Source organism: Histomonas meleagridis, assembly GCF_020186115.1.
Source record: "Histomonas meleagridis strain 2922-C6/04-10x chromosome Unknown contig_55, whole genome shotgun sequence".
Taxonomy (NCBI): domain Eukaryota; phylum Parabasalia; order Tritrichomonadida; family Dientamoebidae; genus Histomonas; species Histomonas meleagridis.
In genome coordinates, this window is record NW_027150898.1 from 323,999 (window position 1) to 349,991 (window position 25,993).

General features: G+C 30.1%; 9 protein-coding genes across 9 annotated transcripts; 5 read left to right on the top strand and 4 right to left on the bottom strand.

Moving 5' to 3' along the window:
- Positions 1–4,342: 4,342 nt before the first annotated feature.
- On the bottom strand, positions 4,343–5,404 carry GO595_007661 (uncharacterized protein; the record flags this gene model as incomplete). Its single annotated transcript, XM_067921149.1, has 1 exon — positions 4,343–5,404. The coding sequence occupies one exon, from the start codon at positions 5,402–5,404 to the stop codon at positions 4,343–4,345; it is 1,062 nt and encodes a 353-aa protein (XP_067772224.1).
- A 1,863-nt stretch (positions 5,405–7,267) lies between these two features.
- Positions 7,268–8,956, top strand: GO595_007662 (uncharacterized protein; the record flags this gene model as incomplete). The annotated part of the gene is made up of 1 exon (XM_067921150.1): positions 7,268–8,956. The coding sequence occupies one exon, from the start codon at positions 7,268–7,270 to the stop codon at positions 8,954–8,956; it is 1,689 nt and encodes a 562-aa protein (XP_067772225.1).
- A 367-nt stretch (positions 8,957–9,323) lies between these two features.
- GO595_007663 (ABC transporter family protein) lies at positions 9,324–11,111 on the bottom strand (the record flags this gene model as incomplete). The annotated part of the gene is made up of 1 exon (XM_067921151.1): positions 9,324–11,111. One exon carries the CDS (start codon positions 11,109–11,111, stop codon positions 9,324–9,326), a length of 1,788 nt encoding a protein of 595 aa, XP_067772226.1.
- A 135-nt stretch (positions 11,112–11,246) lies between these two features.
- Positions 11,247–13,361, top strand: GO595_007664 (ABC transporter family protein; the record flags this gene model as incomplete). Its single annotated transcript, XM_067921152.1, has 1 exon — positions 11,247–13,361. One exon carries the CDS (start codon positions 11,247–11,249, stop codon positions 13,359–13,361), a length of 2,115 nt encoding a protein of 704 aa, XP_067772227.1.
- Positions 13,362–13,636: 275 nt separating this feature from the next.
- Positions 13,637–16,333, top strand: GO595_007665 (putative subtilisin-like serine peptidase; the record flags this gene model as incomplete). The annotated part of the gene is made up of 2 exons (XM_067921153.1): positions 13,637–15,236; positions 16,146–16,333. 2 exons carry the CDS (start codon positions 13,637–13,639, stop codon positions 16,331–16,333), a joined length of 1,788 nt encoding a protein of 595 aa, XP_067772228.1.
- A 4,247-nt stretch (positions 16,334–20,580) lies between these two features.
- On the top strand, positions 20,581–21,660 carry GO595_007666 (uncharacterized protein; the record flags this gene model as incomplete). Its single annotated transcript, XM_067921154.1, has 1 exon — positions 20,581–21,660. The coding sequence occupies one exon, from the start codon at positions 20,581–20,583 to the stop codon at positions 21,658–21,660; it is 1,080 nt and encodes a 359-aa protein (XP_067772229.1).
- A 1,041-nt stretch (positions 21,661–22,701) lies between these two features.
- On the bottom strand, positions 22,702–22,995 carry GO595_007667 (uncharacterized protein; the record flags this gene model as incomplete). Its single annotated transcript, XM_067921155.1, has 1 exon — positions 22,702–22,995. One exon carries the CDS (start codon positions 22,993–22,995, stop codon positions 22,702–22,704), a length of 294 nt encoding a protein of 97 aa, XP_067772230.1.
- Positions 22,996–24,011: 1,016 nt separating this feature from the next.
- GO595_007668 (Eukaryotic initiation factor 4E family protein) lies at positions 24,012–24,674 on the top strand (the record flags this gene model as incomplete). Its single annotated transcript, XM_067921156.1, has 1 exon — positions 24,012–24,674. The coding sequence occupies one exon, from the start codon at positions 24,012–24,014 to the stop codon at positions 24,672–24,674; it is 663 nt and encodes a 220-aa protein (XP_067772231.1).
- Positions 24,675–24,884: 210 nt separating this feature from the next.
- GO595_007669 (uncharacterized protein) lies at positions 24,885–25,487 on the bottom strand (the record flags this gene model as incomplete). The annotated part of the gene is made up of 1 exon (XM_067921157.1): positions 24,885–25,487. One exon carries the CDS (start codon positions 25,485–25,487, stop codon positions 24,885–24,887), a length of 603 nt encoding a protein of 200 aa, XP_067772232.1.
- Between the last annotated feature and the right edge of the window lie 506 nt (positions 25,488–25,993).

Below are 25,993 nucleotides of genomic sequence, written 5' to 3' on the forward strand. Positions count from 1 at the left end.
AAATTATATTTCCTTTATTAGAAATTATGATAATTAATTATCCAAGTTATCGTACAACTAAAAAAATTACAAATATTATAATACAAAAGAATGATCAACGATTCATAACATTTTTAGAAAAAGAATTAAATTATATTAATTCAATTCCTTCACCAATTATACCATTTGGTACATTTAAATCATTTTATCGTATTACTGGATTTCAACCAATTATATTAATGAATGATTTTACAATAAGTTTTTGGTTGAAAGCAGATATGCAATATTTACTTGAATCACATTCTAAAATGAATTTATTTTCATTTATTGGGAATAAACAAACATTTGTCGTATATATTCAACGTAATATAATATATATTTCATTATTAGATTATAATGAAGATAAAAGAGTTGCGATTTGTACCAAACTTTCTAAACAATGGGCACATTATTTATTTATGTTTCAACGAGTTAATGAAACTTCATTAAACATTTCATGTTATCAAAATTATGAAAAATTATCTGATTCGATATTTTATCCGATCAAATTAGAATCACCAATTAACTTTGATATCTGTGGTTATAAACGAAATGAAAATTATTTTGATGAAATTAATCAACAATATGGATTAATATCGAATTTAAATATATATAATCGATTATTAACACCAGAAGAAATTTATTCATTAATACTTAGAATAGGTATTCCTGATGATTATGTATTCACAACAATATTTTTGGAATGTCAACAACCAACTTTCTCTATAGTATATAATAGTTTTACTTATCATTTTAATTTAAATAATGAATATATTCAAAACACATTAAAAGATTATTTATCAACTGATAATATTCAACGAATATTTGTTGAGTATATCATTAGTAATAATGATAATATTTTAAATATTTGTTCGATTTTATCGAAAATTATTTCTAATACAATGAACAAAATGTTACCTTATCAATTATATCTTCATTTCTTAAATAATACGAATTTACTTACATTAGAATTATATAATTCATTAATTGATATAATGTTATCAATTGAAAATTCGGAAATAAGTCGATATTGGTTTGAATATTTAATTATTAATTGTAAGTTATGGCTAAATACTTCATTCTTCATCGAAATATTACGAAGTTGGGCTGAAACAAAATTTGATTTATTTGTAAATTTATATAAAACGAATAATTATTCATTATATTTCTTATATCAATATATTGAGTTAATTCAAGATAAAACAAATCCAAAAATTAACAAATATTTCATAATGTTAATTTCACGTTTAATATATAAAATTAATGATGAAAATATTTTATATCAAGTTACACAATTCTTATTAACATTTTTAGATAATGAAAACTTAAAAACATTTTCATTACAAATAATTTATAATATTTCACGAAGAATTAATGTAATCACTAAAATTAAATTTGATAAAATATTGTTATATTTAAATAATAATAATTTGTTACCTTTATTAACATTACATGAACTTTACAGCAAAAGTTTCCATAAATATATATATAAAATTAAAGATTATTTGGATGTAAATGAAGAATTGTTATATCAAATTGAAGAAAATATAATAAATTATCCAAATCTTTTATCTTTATCATGTTTAATGTCACTTGAATTAAAGAAATCAATTAATAAAATACCAGAAATTACGATTAATCGTAATTATTGTATATCTGATTATTGGTTTATTACGCCGATTTTATGTTTAATTCATTGCAAAGAAGAAGTTTTACATCATTTAATATCATTTATAGTTGATAAGTTATATGTTTCTAATTTTGTTCATTTGAAAGATGTTTTATTCTTATATAAGTCATTGATTTATTATAATTCTTATCCGACATCGATTTTTTATGAGTTAATTTCATTGTTATGGGATAAAATATCAACATTAAATGATGAAGTTAATCAAATTAATCAACTTAAAGTAATTTTATCATTTTTGTTTTATCAATTTGTATCTCATCCTAATGATACATATCATAACAAAATCAACAAATTATTTAAACAATATTATAATAATAAATCGAACATCATAACCGAAAAGGAAAACAAAGAAATTATTTATGTACAAAATTTAAATGATATTATAAAATTATTTAATAATATGTTAAAGATCAAAGAAATAAAATTTTTCATTGATTTAGATGTGAAAATCGAAACAATTGTAACAAATATTAAAAACAAATTACAAATTCCTTTAGTGATACCAAAGAAATCAAATTTTTGGCCACTACAAAGGTCAAATGATAAAGATAACATAGCAAAAGTCTTAGATAGCTTATTTACGAACAAGTCGAATGATTTCGGGTTTAAAGAAGATGCGCTTAAATTAATACAAGAGAAAAACTTAATAATTCCGCCGACGTTTGATACGAACTTTAAATTAAAACTTCAAAACTTATTTGAAGAATGTAAAAACAGTAATACACAAATTGAACAAAATGATTTTGGTAATAAATTTAATGATTTTATCGCAAAAGAATCAAAACGAATTAATAATTTACCGGAAAAAGTTTCGTCATCGAAAAATTAAGTCGAAGTTTCGTTATGTGTAATAATTATTGTCCTTTGTTAAAATGTTATCGAAGAGAAAAATATAAAATTTCATTATTCGAATATAATAACAAAACAATTGAAACTAATGCAAAGTTACAATGTTTTTATAATGATAAATTCATTCCAATTAACTTCCGAATTAAAGACGAAGAATTTTATATATCTTCGGATAAATCGATTAAGTTTTCCAATGTTTTATTATTTGTTTCATTTAAGGAATCGATTGCATTTAAAGATTTTCAAATTTATATAATTACTAAAAATGGTTTTCAATATTTAATACTATTCGATAAATCTGATGAATATAATAAAGTAATTAATAAAATTATCCAATTGAAATTAAATACAAATAATAATTTCATCATCGAATTAAATCAATTTATTGAAGTGATTAAACTCAAAAAAGATTTTTGGACTAAAAATATGTTATCGACATTTGAATACATTACATTTTTGAACTTTTTGATTGGAAGGAATTACTTAAATAACGCATTTTACCCTTTGTTCCCAAATAACCAAAACAGTTCTGACAAAAAACTGCCAATTCCAACTTTTTCTAATGATCTATCGGAAGTATTCAAAACAAACTTTTTCAACGAGGACGATAGTCAACGGTTTTTCACATTTCCAGAAAAATATTTCATGCTTGAAAATGATTCTTTTGAAGATGTTTATAGGAATAGAAAAGAATTAGAAAATAGAAGTGATATTCATTTATGGGTAAATGAGTTATTTAAGAAAACAATTCCAAATATTAATTATCTTCAAAATATTATTGTTGATGAAAATATTAAAAGAGAATCAAATGAATTAAATTTAAGTAATATAAAGAAAAAAAATTTGGATAAAACTTATTTCGTTTCATTTATGATAAACAAATATATATTTTACGTAACAAAAGATAAATTAATAGAATATTTTGATATATATGAAAATCAAACAATACAAATTTCACACAATAAATATTCGTCATTTCTGTTTACTGAACAAAAAGGTAAAGTGTTCGCTTACAATGGTCAAGAATTAAAAACTTTTCTTGGTCCAAATAAAACTCCAAGTGTCATAACCGCCAATTTTCAGAAGTTAATCGTATCGGAGATTGCGTACGTTAACCACCATTCAATTCTTAACGTTGGATTCTTAGGTGAAAAACCGTTAAATCAGTTCTTCCTAAGCGAAAAAGTGGCATGCTTAGCATCAAGCATTAAAAATAAGTTAATTGTAATAGGTTCCAATGATTGCAAAGTTAGAATTAGAGATATGAATGATGGAAAAAAGATTTCAACTTTTGATCTTGGAAATAGACTACCAAAGAAAATATTAATAACAAAAGAACTTGGAATGATTCTCATTTATGTTGAAAATGAGATAATAGTGTTAAGCCCTAATGGAAAACTTTTAAGAACTTTCAGTAATGCACCTTTAGTTAATCATTGGAAATCTATCACATGTCATAATGGAATAGACTATGTACTAATGACAAGCAAAGGGAGGGTGTACTTGTTTGAAGCCATTCATCCTGAAGAAATGAAACCATTAGCAATTGATGAAACCAAATGTACACATGCAACATATGACAAGGAAAACAACTGCTTCGTTTTAGTTGTTTCGAAGTGAATGAACAAAATAATGTGAGTAAAGTTATGAATCAGCAAATTACATTTCCAAAATATGACTCAAATTACATTTTTATGCGCTAAAAAACAAAGACACGTTGAGTGAAGCGTTTTAAATGTCATTTACGTTCATAAATTCCCTGATTGAAACTAATTAACGTAATCTTTAGAATTCAATGTGAATTAATATCTTGTTGCCTGCTTCGTTCTCGATAACAAATCCTTGTGGTTGGCCATCTTGATCAACTTCGACGTTGGTAACAATGTAATCACCAATTGATGCAAATTCATCTTCGCCATCATCAGTGATAGTAAGGGCATTTCCTCTGATAAGATCAGCAACGAAGACAATGACCTTCTTAACAATGGTCCAAACCTTAGACCAGTTGATCTTATTGGTTACAGATTCTTCATCGAGTTCAAGGATCTTAGGGCAGATGACAACTTTGATACCTGTGTCGTTTTCAAGAACTATTTCACCAACAGAGCCATCATCGTTGAGCTTGAGATCGGATACTTGGAATCCATTGATAGAAAATTCTTCATCAGTTTCGTCAAAGACTTCATCGATGAGTTCGAAGACCTTGGCAAGGAAGTTGACAACTTTCTTAAGACCTGACCAAAGTTTTGACCAGCTGAATTTGTTTGGTTCTTCAGATGGAATTACGTTTTGACCAATGGAAATTTCAATAGAAAGTTTGTTGCCACTTTCGTTTTGAAGCTGGAAACCTACTGGTTCATCATTATCATTAAGAGCAACATCAGTGATTGTGAATTCACCAAAGGAGTAAACATCTTTATCACCATCGTACTTAAGGCTGTTGGATGATATAAGATCAGCAACAAAGAGGATAACCTTCTTGACAATATTCCAGATCTTGCTCCAATTCCACTTGTTGGAAGCTGGTTCAACAACAGCTGATGTGTCAATGTTTTGTGGGTTGATGGTAATTATGACATCGTCATCATTTTGAAGAACAATCTTAGTTACTTCATCATCATTAAATGTCAGGTCTACAACCTTGAAACCATTAAAGTAAAGTTCACCATTTTCATTTTCTTCGAAACTTTCTTCAATAAGGGTGAATACCTTAGCGAGGAAATTAACAACTTTTTTGAGACCGCTCCATAATTTTGACCAGCTGAACTTGTTGGGAGTTGATTCGGCAGCAACTTCAGGGTAATAATCACCTGATACTAAGTAGGTAATTAATAAAACAACAAACATAATGTACCACAACCGCAACCGTTGTCATTTGCCATGAAATTGAGAAAAAGATTTTAAGCTTTACGACGCAATTTGACGTTTATCGTTGGATTGAAAAAAACAATCGGTTTATCGGACATGATTTTTGTTACGAAAGACTTTTAGAAAAACTTGTTTGGTTTTTGAGTACAATGTTGTGTAGCATATCTATAAGATATGTTACAATATGATATTAAATAACAAATAACAATATTGTTAAAGATTGTACAATCGTTTAAGAGTTCATTCTTGATGTAAAAAAACAATCATCAAGAACAACTTTATGTACAATATCCTCTAGGGGATTTTATGCCATCAGAATTTTTGTTGATAAAAAATAGTTTTTGGTGCAAAATTTTTATAAAAATCTTTTATTTTGCCGTTGATGGTATTCAAAAAGTTGCGTTTTGAAGTTTATGTGTAAACACACTGGATAGTTAAATTGGCAGGGTCTGTTCGAATTTAAGTAATTTGATATTTATTTATTAAATTATATTTTAATTTTTCATCGTTTGTTTTATTAATATAAAATTTATTTATATTACTTAAAATTTATTTTATTGGCTTGAGATTTGTTAATATATTTCTCTGTTTATTTAAATGTTTTAGTATTTCTTTTTAGAATTTTATATTTACTTCAATAATTTTTTGTTTATTTTAATGTATTGAAGTTTATTTTATTAAATTAAAATTGAATTTAATGATTTAAAACTGCACTTCATATAGCAATTTGTTTGAGTAATATAAATATGCTTAAATTACTTTTATAACAAAAGGAATCGATAATATTAATGCAAAGTATATTCATTTTAAGAATTTGAAATTTGTATAAATAATTTAAAATTTGATTATATTATTTAATATTTATTTCTTTAATTTGATGTTAACTTTAAAGTTTTGTTGTTTATTTAACTTATAATTTAGATTTTAATAAATGTTTTAATATTTTAAAATTCATTTTAATAACTTGAAATTTATTATAATGATTTGTAATTTATTATAATGATTTGAAACAGCACTTCATTTAGCATTAGAATCTAAAAACATTGAAATATTTAAGTTACTTTTAAATCAAAAAACAATTGATATTAATGCTAAAAATGTTTATTCACTATAAATAATGTTTATTTTAATAATTTAGGAATTATAAAAACTATTTGGTCATCATTTATATTATTTGAGTCGGTAATTAATAATAATTTAGTAACAAGTCATCCTGAATTATTCGAATCACTTAAAAATAAAGCACAACAAATTATGGAATTTATGAATGCTGTTAAATGAGTTAAATGTAATATTTTAAAATAATATTTGGAATTTATATAAATCATTTAACACTTATGGTAGCTTCTAAGTTTGGTAAAGTTGAAATATTAAAGATACTTCTTGAACAAGAAGAAATTGATGTTAATGCCAAAAATTTTGATTTATATTGTTTTACATTTGTTAAAATAATTTGAAATTTCTTTATAATATTTGGAAACTATGAAAATTATTTAATACAGCACTTCTGATTGCAAATAAATCTGATAATACAGAAATTGTTAAATTACTTCTTGAACACAATGAAAATGATATATATACGAAAGATATTTTTATGTTTTGTTTAATATTAATTTCAATAATTTAATATTTAAATTTAATGTTTGGAATTTATTATAAAATTTTAAAGACCCATTTGTAAATGCAGCTGAGAGTAAACAAATTGACATACTTCAAATGCTCATCAATAAAGCTCAAACACAAAATGAGTAAATTAAATCTTGACTAGATTTTATCTGTGTAAAGTATTTAATACTTTAGAGACCGTTAATTGTTTATCAGAGTTTTGTTTTATTTTGTAAAATGTGCACTGCGTTTCCTTATGTGCACATGATTGATTTAATATCATTATTAAAAGAAATATGTTGTGATCTTAGTGATTATACTAATGATGATTCTGATTCGTTCCAATTAATGTCACAAGATTTTGATTATGTTTCTGAACTTATAATGTTACTTTTTTCAAGATGGCCGACAGGTATTACAAAAGAAATTATTCTTCAAGATATTCTAACACAAACACGTACAAATAAAAGCAAGCAACATATCAAGCCTGATGAAACACAACAATCCAAATTAATTGGTGAAGTAATGAGTATAATTCATTATACCAACACTGGTGCTGCTGTTATTAGTCTTCGTCAAGATGGTTATGAACAAACAATTAAAGTTGCAATTCATGGCTCTCAATATCCTTTTCTTAAGACATTCATTTCCGAAGGTCGTACTATATCATTTTCTAATGTACGATTTTGTAATGAATGTGTTATACCAAGTCAATTATGTGTTATTGATCTTACTCAAACCAAAAATGACATATCATTTATAATCCAAAGCACCCAATTTTCCACAATTAAAGGCATTAATTCACCAAATCCACCCGAATCAATACTTTTACGTGTTGAAGAACCTAATTCAAATGGTTTTACATTAACAGATGGCACCTCAGAGACCATTGATTTTGTTTTGAGCGCCGAAGCGATGTCATTTCGCGAGTTATTACGATTTGGCGATCTCTTAATTATTTACAAACCGTTAATCTCAACATTACCAAACGGCCTTAAATATTTACGCTTTGGTCCCAAGACTGTCTTTTTCCGAATTCCATTTGTCCAAACGTCAACATTTTCACAGATCTCTCAAACGCAACGATCATTTTCTCAACGGAACAACGGATTAAGTTTCCGTAACTCCACAGCATGTAAATACATCCGTGGTACCATCGAAAAGATCGAAAATGAACATGATTCCGACATCTGGATATCGACCACAATTCATTTGTTTGATGTTGAATCCAAAACGTATATTATCACTGCGCAAATTTCGGAGTTAACATTCGAAACTATCAAAGTATTAAAGTCAATTCGACAAAATCATTTCGTCTGGATATTTGGCGCAATTGAAGTTAGTACAAAGAATTCGAACATTTTACGGATTAATAAAGAAACGAATATCTTTAACACATCGATTTTATGTTCGCCGATTTCATCTGATTTCATTAAAACGCAGTCATTTGACGTCATTGATAACTATTGTACATTTGTAGCACGCGCTAACATAATAAAGATTTCATGCAAAGTTGTAAATATACATAAAACTTGTAACAGTGCAACTTCCGGAAATTATTGCTCAATATGTAAATATAATACAAATTCATTAAGAAAAGATTTCTTGTTTAAAATAACTTTGGACGACGCAAGCTACACACAAATAACTGCGTACGGATTCAGCGTGATGTTCCCTTTCTGGGGAGTGCACATAGATAAATGGGATAAGTTGTCGAAAGAAGAAAAAAGAAAAAATTTGAATTCATTGTGCGGTAAAGAATTCGTTTTCGTGCTGTCGAGGGGTAACGGAGTCGAGTTTGGCAAGTTCGATGATACACCGGTGTGGAGAATTGATCAGTGCTTGAACATGGTCGGCGATTTGGAAAGACAAGTGAAGCATTTGGTGGAATTCCATAAGAAACTTGATCAAAAAGATAAAAAATGAAATTATGTTAATATAATAAATATGATTCTATAGAATTATTTGTTTAAATAATTATATGTTTTATGTTAAAAAATGAAACTTTTATTTTGGTAAACTGTAAAAATATATTTTTTTAAGATTTTGTTATTCAAATTTTCTCAAGTGTGTATGTAATACATATAAACATTTGTGGTACACCTTTAACTTTTTATAGTATTTTTTATCGAGTAGCAATTTCTTGCAAATTAATTCCATATTACTTATATACGAAGTTATGAAACATCATTCAATTGTTCATTTACGAGATGAATACAAAAAATTTCTGCTGATATAATTTTATTTAAATAAAAATTACATTATCAATTTCATAAATTTTGCTAATAAATATTTACTGTAGTTGATACTTCGCCAAGTCTGCGTATATTCCATTCTTCTTTAACAACTGTTCGTGTGTTCCTGTTTCCGCTATATGTCCGTCCTGGAACACGAATATTTTCTCTGCGTGTACCACAGTTGCCAATCTATGCGCCACCAAAATCGAAGTCTTTCCGTGTCTAAATGATTCCAGCGACTGCTGCACCAAACGCTCGCTTTCTGTATCCAAAGCAGCAGTTGCCTCATCGAGCAACAGGATTGGCGTTGGAGCCAAGATTGCTCTTGAGATACAAATTCTTTGTTTTTGTCCGCCACTTAATGACGTTTGCTTTACTATTGTATCATATCCGTCTCTAATTTCGGTAATGAAATCATGTGCATTTCCTGTTTTAGCTGCTTGTACTATTTCGTCATTACTTGCCTCGAGTTTACTATATCGAATATTATCAGCGATACTCATTGAGAATAACACTGGCGATTGAGGTACAATCGATATATTACTTCTTAAACTTCGTGGCGAAACTGTTCGAATATCAATTCCATCAATTAATATTTCGCCTTCGTCAATATCATAAAATCGTTGTATCAATTGTAACGTTGTCGACTTACCACAACCTGATTCACCTACAAATGCCACTGTTTGTCCAGGCTTGATCTTGAATGATAAATTACGTACTGCCCATTTCTTACATCCTTTATATCGAAAGCCGACTTTACGGAATTCGATTTTCCCTTTGACATTCTTAAGCTCATTACCTTCATCACGTTTAATGCTCGGCTCATGATCAATAATCGCAGAGATGTTACGCGCTGCTTTCTTCGCTGTACGTAAATCTTCGGTGACGCTTAACATGGTACGTAAGCCAACAGTGAATAATACAACTCCATTGGCTACAACTACGACTTGGAATAAGTCCATTTGTTCATCTTCAGGATGAACCATTAATCGAAGTAAATACCAAATGATAGTGATGCCTAAAGCTGCAAGAATCGCTAACGCTAAGCCTATGGTAATACCTCGAATGACAGAGACTTTGTTAAGGATTTTTTGTTCTGCATAAAGATCAGATGCAAAACTTTGTGACTCATAGTTTTCTTGATCAAAAGATTTCACGGTTCGAAATTCAGTAACAACAGCAATCGCCTTTTCAACCGATTCTGTACCAGCGGCTTTATATTGTTCCCAAATTTTGTCGGCCCATTTATCGCCACCCCATAATTCAAGTGCTAAAACTATTGGAAAAGCGATAAACATAAGGGTAATCTTCCAATCATAAACAAGGCCTAATATAATGCTACCTAAAGAAAGCGCACAGGCTGCAATTGTAAGGAAAATTTGATCAACATATACATCTTTGATATAACTAACACCTTCTGATATACGGGAAACCATAGCTCCATAAGAATGTGTATCAAAATATGAAATATCTGCATTAAGTAAAGCAGAATACAATTTTTTGCGAATGTCTAATAAAAACATTGGGGCAACTACACCTTGAATAGCAGTGCTTCCTGTTTCTAAAACAATACTAATCGCACAAATCCAAGCTGATTGTTTTACAAAATCAGTGGCCGCATCTAAAAACCCTACAACGGCCCCAAACAATTCTGTTCCTAGTTTCATTGGATACATAAATAATAAAGGAGAAAGTCCAGCAATAAAAGCTGTAATAAATGATAAAATCAAAAATCTTTTTCGATCAAAATAAGAGATAATACGCCTATATTCTCCTCCTTTCACGATAACATCTTTATCTACGTTTTCAATATCATCATTAAACCCTGGCCCAAAAAGAGACATTAGAAAATGTTCAGTATTAAGGCGCCGTTTGATCAACAACCGCAAAAACAAATTCAATTTTCAATGCCGTACTGTAAAATTGAGGGGAATTGGCTGAATTCCTAAAAAACGGTTAGATGAACGTATCCATTTTGAATGAACAGGCTTACCTCTGAATTAGCATCTAATAAGTCTGCTCAAGCTGATGATAATCTTTCATCTGAAGAAAAAGCGCATGCAAGAAATAAATTATATGGTATGTTATTTTCTGATTGGCTTGCATGGGTTGCTTTAATTCCTGCTTTAGGAATTGGCGTTTTACCAAGTATATTCATTTGGTTAGGAACTCCTGCAATTGATGCAATTACAGATTGGCAATATTCAATTTTTAGGAATCAATTTTTCCCAGAATATTACACAGAAGTTTATGATCCAATGCCATTAATTGAAACACAAATTAAAAAGATGGCAATAGTTGTTGCTGTTATGGCTGTGCTTCAATTTTTCATCACAATGTTATGGACGCAAATTGGATCAAGAGTTACTGTTAGAATTAAAACACAAATGTTTAGCAACATGATGAGGAGTGATGTTAAGTTTTTTGACGTTAGACCAGTTGGTGATATTCTTACATTATTATCAGAAGATGCAGAATCTGTTCAACTTTCATTTGGTAAAGTCAAAGGTGTTCAAGCGGCGTCCTTATCACAAGGTGTTACTGGTGTTGTCTTTGCATTTGTAAGTGGATGGGATATTGCATTAATCATGTTAATTTGTGTTCCACTTATAGCCATTGTTTTGGGTATCATTGTACCCAGCATTCTCCGTAACTCAGACGATAAATTCCATTATACCTCGCAATCAATGACAATTGCCGAAGAAACATTAGCATCTGTTCGAACAGTTCGAGGTTTTAATCGAGAAGAATATGAAATTGGTCGTTTTGCCGAAGCCACTAAGAATGCCTCTAAGCATGAGCGTAACATTAGTTTAATATTATCTGTTTTCTTATTATTTGTTTTATGTATAGTTGTTGCAAATGTATTATGTGATTTTTATTATGGCGCTGTCAAAGTTGACAACAATGATTTAACACTTGGAGAACTTTTATCTATTTTTGTATATACAGTACTTGGAGCACTTTCTATTGTTTCATTACAAGGAACGATGCAAGGTGAACAAAAGGCTATAGCATCTGGCACACGTATTATGCGAGTTATGGAATATGAGTCCGCAATTAACTTTGATGGCGGCACCAAAATCAAAAACTTTAAAGGAAAAATCGAGTTTCGTAATGTTTCCTTTAAATATCCGACACGTGATGCATATGTCTTAAAGAATGTTTCCTTCATAATAGAACCTGATCAAACAGGTGCATTAGTCGGACATTCTGGTTCAGGTAAATCGACATGTGTACAATTACTTGAACGATTTTATGATGTAACTGAAGGACAAATACTATTAGATGGCCATGACATTAGAACACTTGACCCACATTGGTTACATAAGAAAATCGCATTAGTATCACAAGAACCAATTCTATTTAGAACAACCATAGCTAATAACTTAAGATATGGAGCTAAAAAGGCATCGCAAAAAGAACTCGACGCTGCTGTAGAAGTGGCTAATGCTACTAAAATATTAACGAAGCTTGAAAATGGATATGATACTATTGCCGGTGATAAAGGTACTTCGTTGTCTGGAGGACAAAGACAAAGAATTGCGATCGCAAGAGCTGTTTTGATGAAGCCGAGAATTCTGATCTGTGATGAGGCAACTTCTGCTTTGGACGCTAAAAGCGAAAAGAAAGTTCAACTTGCTTTGGATAAGGTGATGGAAGGGTGCACAGCTGTCATTGTGGCGCATAGATTGTCTACAATCAAAAACGCAGACGTGATTTACGTGTTCGATTCAGGAGAAATTCTGGAATCAGGTAAACACGAAGAATTGCTGCAAAGAAAAGGACCGTACTACAATTTGGTGAAAAGACAATTGTCAAAAGATATGGCGAAAGAAAACAATGAAAAAACAAATAAAAAGAATGAAAAGAATACAAAAGACAAGAAAAATGATACTAAAGATGCAAAGAAGAATGATACAAAAGATGTAAAGAGAAACACTAAAGATGCAAAGAAGAATGATACAAAAGATGCAAAGAAGAATGATAAAAACACAAAGAAAAGTGAGGCAATGAAAAAGAAACAGAAGAAAGTTTCTTCTTCATCGTCATCAGAGTCATCTTCTTTAGAACTTGAAACAGAATCATCTTAAATAAATCGGCATAAATACATATTAAAATAGATGTTAAAACATTATTAATAACTAAACCAAGAATTATTTTTTTCTTTCTATTTTCGTAATTAATCGACCGTTACTTGAGCGAATAATTCCTAAACGGTCATGTACAAAATCATTCAATTTTTTCTATGATATCATAGAAACTGGACGATAATTGTGTATCGAGATGTTAAACTTCCGATTATCGTAAAAAGTAACTTCCGTTCAATTTCACAAAATTTCTTATTGAAACTGTTTTTTGATATCAAATGCTAGCTATTTTATTTTGTTTTTCACTTCAAAGAATAATTAGCGGAACTACAGATTTTTATGGGCGCAGCTATAAGCTTTCCTATGAGTTAGCAAGTAAACATATTCTGTCAGGTGAACCAAGATGGTATTACATAACAGTATCTGACAAATCCGTGCATAAAGAATTCCCACTTATTTTCACACCAGAGCACTTTATTTCACCTGGATTTTTTTATGCATTTTTGAATGATAAGGAATATATTCCGATTAATAAAACAAATAAAGTTAAGATATATCCAGTTCAACCATCCAACAAAATAGCTGAAGATCTTAAAGTTTTTCAAGGATGTAAATCTGTTCTTGTTAAAGCACATTCTTCATTTTGTCAATCCGATCAATATGCTTATGAGCTTGTCGGTGATAATTTATATGTTGTTAAACTTAAAGATGGCGATATTGAAAGTTTAATGAACAATAATTTTGTATATTCCATTCATTCAATTCCTGATATTGCTTTTCAATCTAATCATGCTGTTGGATATGTTCAATCCGGCCAGTTAGACTTCACCACTGATTCACATAAGGTTAGTTTTATTCCACGTGTAATTCATGATCTTGGTTATAATGGTACAGGGGAAATCATTACCATTACAGACTCAGGCATTGACGTCAATTCAACATTTTTCAAAGATCCCAACCATTTGGTTCCATTTAACGAAACCAATCCAAATCATTATAAGATATATTCATATTGGACATTAACTGGCGAATACACAGATTATACTGGCCATGGTACGCATGTCTCAGGAATAGCGGCCGGATGGCCATATGAAGGCAAAATGTCAAATTTGTCATCATATGGAGGAGCAGCACCAGGCAGTAAAATCAACTTCATTGATGTTGTTCAGCGAACAGATTTCATTGATTCGTATACAATATCTATCAAATTATTTGAATATATGCAAAAAGGTGATTCATATGTTAGTTCCAATTCATTTAGTTTACGAGGCCGCTTTGAAGGTGATAATGTTTACCGGAATGTATATGATAACAATTCAGCATATAACAATGAGTATTTATATGTTTGTTCAGCCATAAACGATCCATCTCCTAATGCTATTACTGTACCAGGAAGTTGTCGTAATATATTAACTGTTGGATCATTAGCTCGAATAACAACAAGTACTACATATCCATCAGTTGCATCAACATCAGGTCGCGGGCCAATTCAAGAAGGTAATATTAAACCAGAAGTTGTTGCGCCAGGAAATTCTATAACTAGTGCATGTAACAATCACAAAGATATATGTGTTAAATCAGGAACATCAATGGCTACACCACTTGTTTCAGGATCGATTTTATTACTTCGGGAATACTTAAAGAAGAATTATAACATAACAAGAATTACTAATACATTACAAAGAGGTTTAATCATTGCAAGTGCAGATAAAAAAGATCCAAAAACACCAGATACTGCTTATGGATTTGGTATCTTAAACATGTCGAATTTGATTACAGAGTTATCTAATAATACGATTTTATTTGAAGATGTTCAATTAATGAAAGATTCACAAGTTCTTTATGAAGTTAATGTACTTAATAATAATAGTGATTTACGTATTGTATTTTCTTATAATGATTATACTTCATTAAGTATCTTAAACTTTATTGTTGATTTATTTGTGGTTACACCGAATGGTAAAAAGTTATTACCATTTTATGAAACTGAAGAAAGTTATTATTCAACAAATCTTCGAATCTTTATACCAAGTGATGAATTAGAGATTGGTGTTTATACTATATATTTATTAACACATAAAAGTGAAGAAACATTAGAAAAACCAAATTTTGTTAATGGTACAATTATAGCATTAGGGAATGTTAATACATTAAACCAAATTAATATTAAAGACACAAAATATAATTGGAATTATTTATGTGAATCAAATACTACAAATTATACATTAACTAATGGATGTAAATGTAAAGATAATTATGTTGGTATCTTTTGTCAACATAAAGTTATTACATTAAAACAAAATAAACATTATTCATTTACTTTAAAGCCATTTGAAAGTATTTATTTCACATTTAATCTTACAAAAATGATAAAAACATTTTATCTTTTATTAGAGCCTAAAAGTTATATTGATCGACAATTAATATATCATTTAAACAAAAATAATTTTAGTCGTTTTCCAAATGATTATTATTTCTTAGGATATTTAGATATTAGTTCATCAAATAAGAACTTTAGATTATATTCAACTGAAGCAGATTTTAATTCTAATGATATTATCTATTTCATATTAACTAATGACGCGCAAAATGATATGTCAATGGAAATTGAAATGGGATATGATTATAATGATGATGATGATGTCAAATCTTCAAATAAAGCTATTTTAGCGATTGTTTTATCCATTTCATTTGTAATACTTTTTGTGTTATTTATTGGTTTATTCTGTCTTATTTCCAAAAATACTTATTCATCTTCTTCTTCTTCGTCTCAACTTAAAAATGAAGGTGTTGAAGATAACTATCAAACTACAAATATGCCAATATATGGATATGATAACTATGATGCATCATATGACCAAGCAATTCCTCCAACATATGGTAGCCCAACCAATAACATAAATTACCCTGAATACGCAGCTATGGAGGACGACTTACCTCCGACAACACCGGTAAAAAAAGTTATGAATAAATAATAAGAATAAAGAAATTATTTTTTGTTAAATTGAAATTTCAATTTTGTGGTAATAGAAAAAAATGTTATAAAAAAAAAGTTTAATTACATTGGACTGTCAAAACTTAGTGTGGTGGGGCCAATTGGTGTGGTGATGTTCAACCATTGACGAGAAGATTGAAATTCGGGTGACTCAAAAACAGGTCGAGGTCGTTGAGCTGTAATTGGTGACGCTGGAGATTTCATGTTGTTCATTTCTTCAAATTGTTGGATATCTTCATCAGTTCCAATTTCAATGACTGTTGGAGGAGGACGAAACATCTGAAGAAAAAACGTTTAATTTTTCTTTCACGTTTAAAATTTATTGAATTAATTTTGTTTGTCACTTTTTAGCAAGAAATGAAAACTTTTCCCAACACAACAATATTCGCTGGGGATAAACCAAAGAAGGGAGAAGCTTCTTTAAGAGTGTACCAATTAGCTCTTGCTGTGTTTTTCAAGGAAGACCAAGCTGAAGGTCCAGATCCTTATCAAGATCAATTCTCTTTGACACCATTAACTCAATCATATCAAAGTCAAAATGGATACCACGTTTTTGATCTTGGGTTCTATTCTGAGCTTACATTAATTGAGAATCCATATCGAATTTGTTTTCATGATCTTACTCAGGAATTGGGACTTGCCATTAATTTTCCTGATGCTGATTCATTCAATGGATTTTTTGAACTTTTAAATCAATACATATGTCTTTTAGCACCAGATCTTCAAGGTTTCTTTCAAATCATTAGATTAACACCACCTTTAATTACTGACCCAAGTTTTCTTCAAGACAAAGAATTACGTAAGAATGATTTTATTAACAATCGAGTTGAAAGTCCTGATCAATTATTTTCAGCACATTCGCGTTTAATATCGCAAATCACACCACAATCAAATCGCCATGTAGCTACGCTTGAAGATGTAACACATTCTTTCCAATCGCAAGCCAACATTTTAAATTTAGTAAAGAATTTCATTATCCCAGATGAATATAAATCCATAATATGGTCATATCTTATAGGCATGTATCCACTTGATCATATCGAACCCAAACGTATGGAACAATACTTAACAGTTCGTAAGCAATGGGAATGTATTACACAATCACAAATTAACCGCTCGGCACTTTTCCACTATCATTTTCAAGTTTTATATGAAAGCTTACGAAACAATAAGGAACAAATATTAGAAGTTGTACCAAATGAAATTATTATCCAAGTCTTGTTTAATGTGATTATGTCACTCAAGCATTTATATTTTTTATTGACAGGATATTGTGATGAAATTATCTCAATACTTAAAGTGTTCTTATGGATGTATATACATAACATTAAAGAAGTTAATAATGAAAAAATATTTGTCACAAGGAATAATATCGAACTTAAACAAAATGAAATCGAATGTATATTATTTTGGTCTCTTATATTCATTATCGAAAAAGGAGAAATTCGACGAATAATTGAAAATGGAAAAAACACAAAAAAGTTTATTTTCGATGAAATCTCTGATTTTATTTTCTTAATACATCCAAGAATGTATAAATTATTAAACCAAAAAGGTATTGCTGATTATGCCGGTCTAAACAAACTTTTGTTTATTGGCTTTAGTAAAATAATTCCGTATAGTGATTGTGCTGATATTTGGATATCTGCAATGGCTTCTGGACAATTTTTTAAATTTAATCAATTAATGATCGTTTCAAGTATATTATTAAATTTCCCGAACATTCTTTCAATGCCTTCTACGAATAGTAATGGTTTATTGAATGTAATTCAACAAATTTTCGGGTTATTGGATTATCATTATATAGAAAGTGCCGCATTTTGTTTGTTTGAAAAAGCAGATAATATAATCAAAGAAAATTTGACTAAATAAACTATTTAATTATGTTTTGGTTATTTGGCACTTTTTTTGATGTGATTTTAAACATCAAATCGTTTAATTAATTTTATGAAAAGGAAAATAGAACTGTTCCAATACTTATTTAAAGATAACGAAATGAAGAGATTCGTTGAAAATGTGTGTCATTGGACTATCATTTTAAAGAATAATTTGGATCAATTTAATTTCCTTAAAAATTATTTGTTCTATTTTAAGTTTAATTTTGATTATAATACTATTATAGAACATTCTGATTCTTTATCTTCAATATTTGTATGGGACTTTCAAACTATTAAAAATGATTTATATACAATTTTATACAGAATTGTTAAACAAATTTTAATCCATAAAATAGATAATTCTTCAAATATTAAGCTGGATATTAGACAATTACAAATTAAAATTAATCCAATGAATTTACCATTTCAAATTGGGTTTCATTACTTAAATGGTATAATTGATTTAGGTTCACATTGTTTTATTCAAGGAAAAATCATTTCGATTGAACAAGAAAACCCAATAATTATTCGATATTTATATTGTTGTACCAATTCAACATGTAACAACAATTTTTATTTAAAGAATTCAGAGAAATATGGAACAATATATTGTCGTTTTTGTAACGAGAAAGCAGAAGAAGATACAACTGGAAGAATTACAACAAACGAACGAATTATACAAATAATTTCTGGTAATGGATTTGGATTTAAACCAATAAATATATCATTGAGAGGCGAATTAACACAAATTAAATTAAATATTGGAGATGATGTTGATATTATAGGAACAAAGAAATATTTAAAACTTAATGAATTCCAAATTAATGCAACTTCAATAAAGTTAACACCATTAATAACACAAAGGAAAATAAATTTTATTGATAAAACATTTAATTCATTATATAATTGGCTTAAAAATCATTTCCAAAATGAATCAAAATCATTTGTTAAAATTATATTTGCATCAATAATAGCGATAATTAATCATAAAAGTATTTTATTCATTGTTAAATCATTAGAAGAATTAAACATTGTTTCTGATTTAATTAAAACTACACTTAACACAATAACATTAAAATTTTCAACAAAATCTGTATTTGATTCATTAAAACAAAAAACTTCAGTATTATTTGGTGCAAAGAACGGCGCAATAATAATTCCACATTTAGAGTTATTAAATAATCAAAAGAAATCAAAATTAAATCGAATTATTTCACAAGGTACTATTAATGGATATCAACTTAATACGTCAATTATTGGTTTATTAATTTCAGTAACTTATAATCCAGAAGATATCAAATTATTTGATTCATTTGATTTTATTATTAGAGTGAATTCGTTTCCAATTGATATTATTAATTGTTATTACTTTAAAGAAACTTTTAACTCGATAAACTCTAAAAAAATTATAAAACATATTAAAAATAGCCAAAATAATATTAATAGAATAAGTCTAAATGAAGAATCTGAAGAATTAATAAATTGTTATATGGAATACTTAAAAAGAAAAGAAATTCCGTTTTCAATTGATAATTTGGTCGATATAACAATTGGAATTACTGCACTTAGAGCTGATGACGAAGTGTTTATGGACGATGTGTTAATGGCAATATATTATCTCGAGGAAAAATACGCATCGCTGTCTGGTAACGAAACACTGTTTTCCCAACTGTCAATAGACAACTGTTTCTTTCCTTCTTCACTATCAAAAATACCAACAAATGACGAGCCAACGCTATTTGAGATATGGAAGAATGCATTGCTGAAAGACATCAATTTCTCTGCACCAGAAAACGCAGTCTATATGTGATAACACGACACTTCTTCCATTAATTACTTTTTTTGTTGGTTCTTCCGAAATTAAACGCCAAGAGTATTTACACGAAATACAAACAAATTCAAAATGATTTCCCATTTCGTAAATAGGTATAAACAAATTACAGAAATATGCAATGATCAAATCCTTTAACTTAATTAATGAAAGTTCATGTGAATAATTAACTTTCACTCAGGCATGCAGGTCGAACACATCTGTTTGAGATACGTATTCTTTTCAGCTGCTGTTATGTGCACCACAGCCACCGCCTCCTGCGTCTCTGTATGTTGCAACATGTGGTTAATTTCTTCCTTTGTCATGTCAGTGTTGATCACGCCCAATGCGTATGTTGACTAACAAACAGTAGTTTGAGGAACTTTGTTCGACCGGTTATAACGCGAAATATGTCAAACAAAATTCAATGGAAATACTTATGTCAGATTTGTTCAAGTTCAATTGTTTGTATTATTTCTTTTTGATTGCATTGTAAGATGTGATATTAACTTGAAACCAGATGACATTGCAATATGTATTATGTCTGGCAAAGAATTATTACGTTCGAGAGTATTATCACAAATAAATTCATGGGTCGAAACATTTAATTCAGTATTTATATACAGCGATTTTTTTTCAGAAGAAGACAAACAGTTCCTTAAAAGTGCAAATCGACATGCAAATATTTCGTTAATTGAAATATCAAATAAAGCTGAACATATCATTGGTGGACAAAACACTAAGAAGTGGTACGAAGCACAGCCACGTTTTCTTCCAGCCATGAAGGACATGTGGTTACGGCATCCGACTGCTAAATGGTATTTAATTGGTGATGACGACACATATTTCTATCATAAGAACATTATACGTCGTTTAGCCAAATACGATTCCTCTTTACCGCAAGTCATATCATACTTCTGGTGTTCATGGGGGGAAGTCATCCAATACATGGAACCAGATCGCGACTGTCATCCATTTGCACAAGGCGGCAGCGGCGTCATCTTCAGCAAGACGATGATGAATATGATCGGGCCGCATTTAGACGAATGCAACGACAAATATAACGGCGCGAATCACGCAGCGTCAATGCGGGTCACAGTTTGCATGGAGCGTTTATTCGGGTATAACAATTGGACGAGTGGAGTGTACATTAAGCCGTGGCGATCGGGCATACATCCGAACTCTCCGAAGGATGTCATCATGCAACAGAACACGTGGGACGCGCCGGGGACATTTCATCAAGTGAATCCGCGCGAAATGCTCCAAATAAAGAAGACGCACATCGTTGAGTTCGATGACGGATTTGTCGACTTTGCACATTTCGCGTTCAGAACAATCCCCGTCGAATTGACGCGGAGAAGGATTTGGTGTTTGCACTTCGGATATTGCATAGATAACTTCGGGTCGCACGAAAACAGGTTCATGGCGACAAGTGCATTGGAAACAGGCGATAGCGGAATGAGCTACAGACAGACGTTCGAAGGGAACATCGCGGTGGAGATTAGGTGCGACGAGAGCATGGAGGAAAGCGCCGTGGAGGTAGAGGACGTGCAGAGGGATTTGGAAGTGAGGGTCAGACTGGCGATGAAGTGCCCCAAGAAGCAGAGGTACTACGTGTAGATTGAAATTAATAAATTATGTACATATTGTAAAGCAATTGTTCACTTTGACTTCTGATAAAAGTACAATTTGGCGCTGTCATTTCCCAACAAATTAATTTGTCATCGCTGCGCACGTTGTGTATATGTGATTTGTGTTTGTGTATATGTGATTTGTGTTTGTGTATATGTGATTTGTGTTTGTGTATATGTGATTTGTGTTTGTGTATATGTGATTTGTGTTTGTGTATATGTGATTTGTGTTTGTGTATATGTGATTTGTGTTTGTGTAGATGTGATTTGTGTTTGTGTAGATGTGATTTTTGTTTGTGTATATGTGATTTGTGTTTGTGTATATGTGATTTGTGTTTGTGTATATGTGATTTGTGTTTGTGTATATGTGATTTGTGTTTGTGTATATGTGATTTGTGTTTGTGTATATGTGATTTGTGTTTGTGTATATGTGATTTGTGTTTGTGTAGATGTGATTTGTGTTTGTGTATATGTGATTTGTGTTTGTGTATATGTGATTTGTGTTTGTGTATATGTGATTTGTGTTTGTGTAGGAATTTGGCTAAATCATCCGAAGGTTGGCCTGATGGTGGTAATGTAAGGAAAACTACAAAACGGCGAAGTAAGGCTGCAGATTTCGTTTTGCGGTTTAGAATTTGCCATTTTGATGCAAAATTTAAATACAAAATAATGTAATAGCTGCAATCACTTCACACAGCAGTCGGTGTGCGTGTTGTTATATTACGAACATATTATGATTTTATTGCGCTGATTTGAGATTATGACATCATTTTACAATCATCTCACATTACATTACATGGATATATAGGTAAGCCATTGGAAATGGAAAACCAGAGGATTTTTGGTAGAGGATTTTTCCTGAATCCGATATTTAGCCAAGAAATGCATTTCTTACGATAGAACTTTCTATAGAACGATAGTGTTATTCAATTCGATTTTTACTATCGTTTGCATATTTGGAACATTTTTAGTGCTTATGAGGGAAATCGAAAATGAAGAAAGCCAAGTTTGAAACTAATTGTTTACTGACTTACCTGCCCCAGGCTGGTGCGTGTTGTGAGTATTGGAAGGATACTGTGGCACCGCAGCTTCCGCAAACGTTTGCTGCGCGAGGACGAGAACCATTGGCATCACGACCACAGCTATTGCAGTATGTTGTTCCGCAACGTGGACATGTCTTCCATGAGTTAGCAGTGTGGCAATATGGACAACCCATTCTAAAAAATGAGGTGACACAAACAATAGCAAATTGAGTACAATGCATTGAACCACCAGTTTTTGAATGAGCAGTTTCAGTGAAAAAATCTGGTGATTGTGAACTCATATTTAGGGTGTTGGAATTCAATTTTCAATCGCAATAAAAAACAATGAAAACCCACGAGTAAACAATGTGTTTGGGTGACATGTCAGTACTGATATGAAATGTAATTTTAGAAATAGATATTAAAACAAAATGTTCAATTTCAAATTTTGTAAAGGTCACAAAAGTAAATAAAAATTCAATTGCAAATTGCGCTTTGTGACACAAAGTGTCCGAAGCACTCTTTTAGTAAATGGGTTTTTAATCAAAATGAGTCTTCACATAGATATTTTTTAAAAAATGAATTCATCATTTGAGGATTTATTCTTAAATATTAAAGGGCCACCACGTGGTAATCTTTAAGATGTTATTAGAGGAATCAGAATGATGATGTGTCGCGCTCCAGAAGTTTTGATTTTGATTTTTTTCTCTTGGGTATTGGGGTGCACCGGAAAACGTTATGAAATTTATACATTCTTTTTCCAACATGCAAAAAACATTTTCATATCCAGAATTTTCTAAAACAGTCAAAGATGAATGGGAGCTGGATATCATAAATATATTTTGCTGCTTTGATACAGAACGTGAAGGTATAATCCCAAGAGATTCGGCAATTCATGCTTTTAAACTATTAGGAATGAATGGAGAAGATCACTTTTCGAAGAAAGAGATAACAATTCAAATGTTCATTGATGCAGTACGTGATGAAAGAGAAAGAAATAGTTTTGATAATGTTCGTAGATGGAGTTATATATTTTCATTAATAGCTGGTCCAAATAATGAAACAATTACCACAGAGTCTCTTCGTAACTTTTTTTCGATGTTTGGTCATACACCAGAAGCAAGATTTTGTGATGATTTTATCGATGAATTTGATAGAACAAACCTTAAAAAAACAGAAATCACGTTAGATGATTGGTTAATGTTCTGTAGAATTCATAGATTTCCTTTTTAAGAAGGTCGAATTTTTATCCCATTTTATGAAAACCGTTTAAAACACAAAAGTGACACGACGATACAGAACATGGCCTTATACAAAAATGGCACATAAGCTTTCGGATGAATGGTCATTTTATGGTTTCACAATGCCATCTTCCGATGAAACCAATGAAACTGAAGAAAGCTACTCCAATCATATCAAGCTTCTTGCACGTTTTTCCACAGTAGAAGAATTTTGGGCATCATATTCTCATATCATACGCCCTTCATCACTTCCAAATCATGGAGCCCTTCACCTTTTCCGTGGAACATCAAGAGCTATGCGTGAAGACCCAGAACATATCAATGGAGGATCTTTTCTTTTCCGAGTTTCAAAAGGAATGGCTTCATATTACTGGGAACAACTCATCCTTGCACTTATTGGTGGTCGTCTTGATGATGATGTTATTGGAATTCTTATATCAGCTCGTCCAAAATTTTATAATATTTCAATTTGGCAAAAGAATGCTGGCGATGAAGCTCTCCGCCTTGAAATATGTAAGAAATTCTGTGAATGCATACATTTACCATTGAAGACAAGAATTGATTATACCAAACATAACACAGTTATCAATACTGAAGATAATTCAAAACGCTTGGTACACTATATCTTGGAAGAAGAAGGTCCAGTTTGCAAGGAATTACCAACAAGAGCTCAACCACATCCTGAGGATGATAAAAAAGATGTCAAATCTGAAGAAACCAATGTGACGCCGAAAGAATAAATACGTTATCTGCAGCCAAATATTGTTAATTCCAAAAAGGAATATTCCTTTTTCATTTTTAAAATAACTGAAATTTTGTGAGTCAACGATACGTTTTTTGAATGCTTTTTGATACGATACGTTCAGAATTATTTTATCGTCTATTTCAACATCTTTTCAAGAGTTTTAAAATTAAATTGAAAAAACACAGAGTTTATTGAAATTAAATATTTACACAACTAATTCACTAAGAAGTGATTCGATCTCATTCATTATTTCTGTTTCATTAACAATTTCCATCATAATTGCTTCACTTGCTTCCATTATAAGTGTGCTTTGCTCTCCTTGAGTATAATCATTTTTCTCGCTTTCTTGAATGAGGTTGGAAATGCGATCTTCAATTTCTTCTGATTTGATTAGCATTTCTTTTATGTTCTGCTTTTTGATGTTAGCAATTTCTTGCTTTTTTTGTAGCTCTTTATTGAGGATGTGGAATTCTTCAGATCGTTTTGATGTGATGGTCTGAATATTGGAAATTTCTGATTCAAGTTTATCGGATTCTTTAATTATTTGTTGAAATGACGCTAATTCTTCATTTGATTGCCTTTCAAGTTGCTTTAGCTGGTTCTCATCTTTCTTAAGCTGTGCTAATTTACTTTGTTTATCTATTAAAATTTCTTGCAAATCATTTAATTCTTGTTGAACAGCTAAAATTTTTCGCTCTTTTTGTTGATACTGTATTTGTAATTGCTTATAATTTAGTTCAAGTATTTTATATTGATTGATTGACTTGTCATATTCTTGCTTTTCTCTGTTTCTAGAATCACTTGACATTTTCCGCAGCTGAGATATCATTTTTTCTTCATCCTTTAAATCTTTATGTTTTTGTTGAATATTTGAAAATTTTGATTCAACACCAGAATCTTTTGAAACATTGCTTTTACTACTAATTTTTTTGAGTTGTGTACGCAAAGCAAGCAATTCTATTTTTGCATCAGTAAAAGTTTTAAATTTAGGAATTCGATCAATATTTTCTATTATGTAATTACGGTGACGTGAAAGAGCGTCCTCAAGTTCCATGAGCTGAGAGTTTGTATCAGGGCTTCTTTTAAATCTTTTCGAAGAGCTCATGAGAATAAACGTACTCGATACCAAAATTATAAACGTTCGAAATTCCTAAAATTTCAAACACTTTTTCATCACCAAAGCATAAATTTCTTGATTTTATCAGGAATCTGTTTTATTAAACTATTTATTTTGTTATTGAAAAGATGAAGCTACTCAAGAATGTGAAGATATTTTAACAATTTCACAATTTCATTACCATTTTTACCTTGATA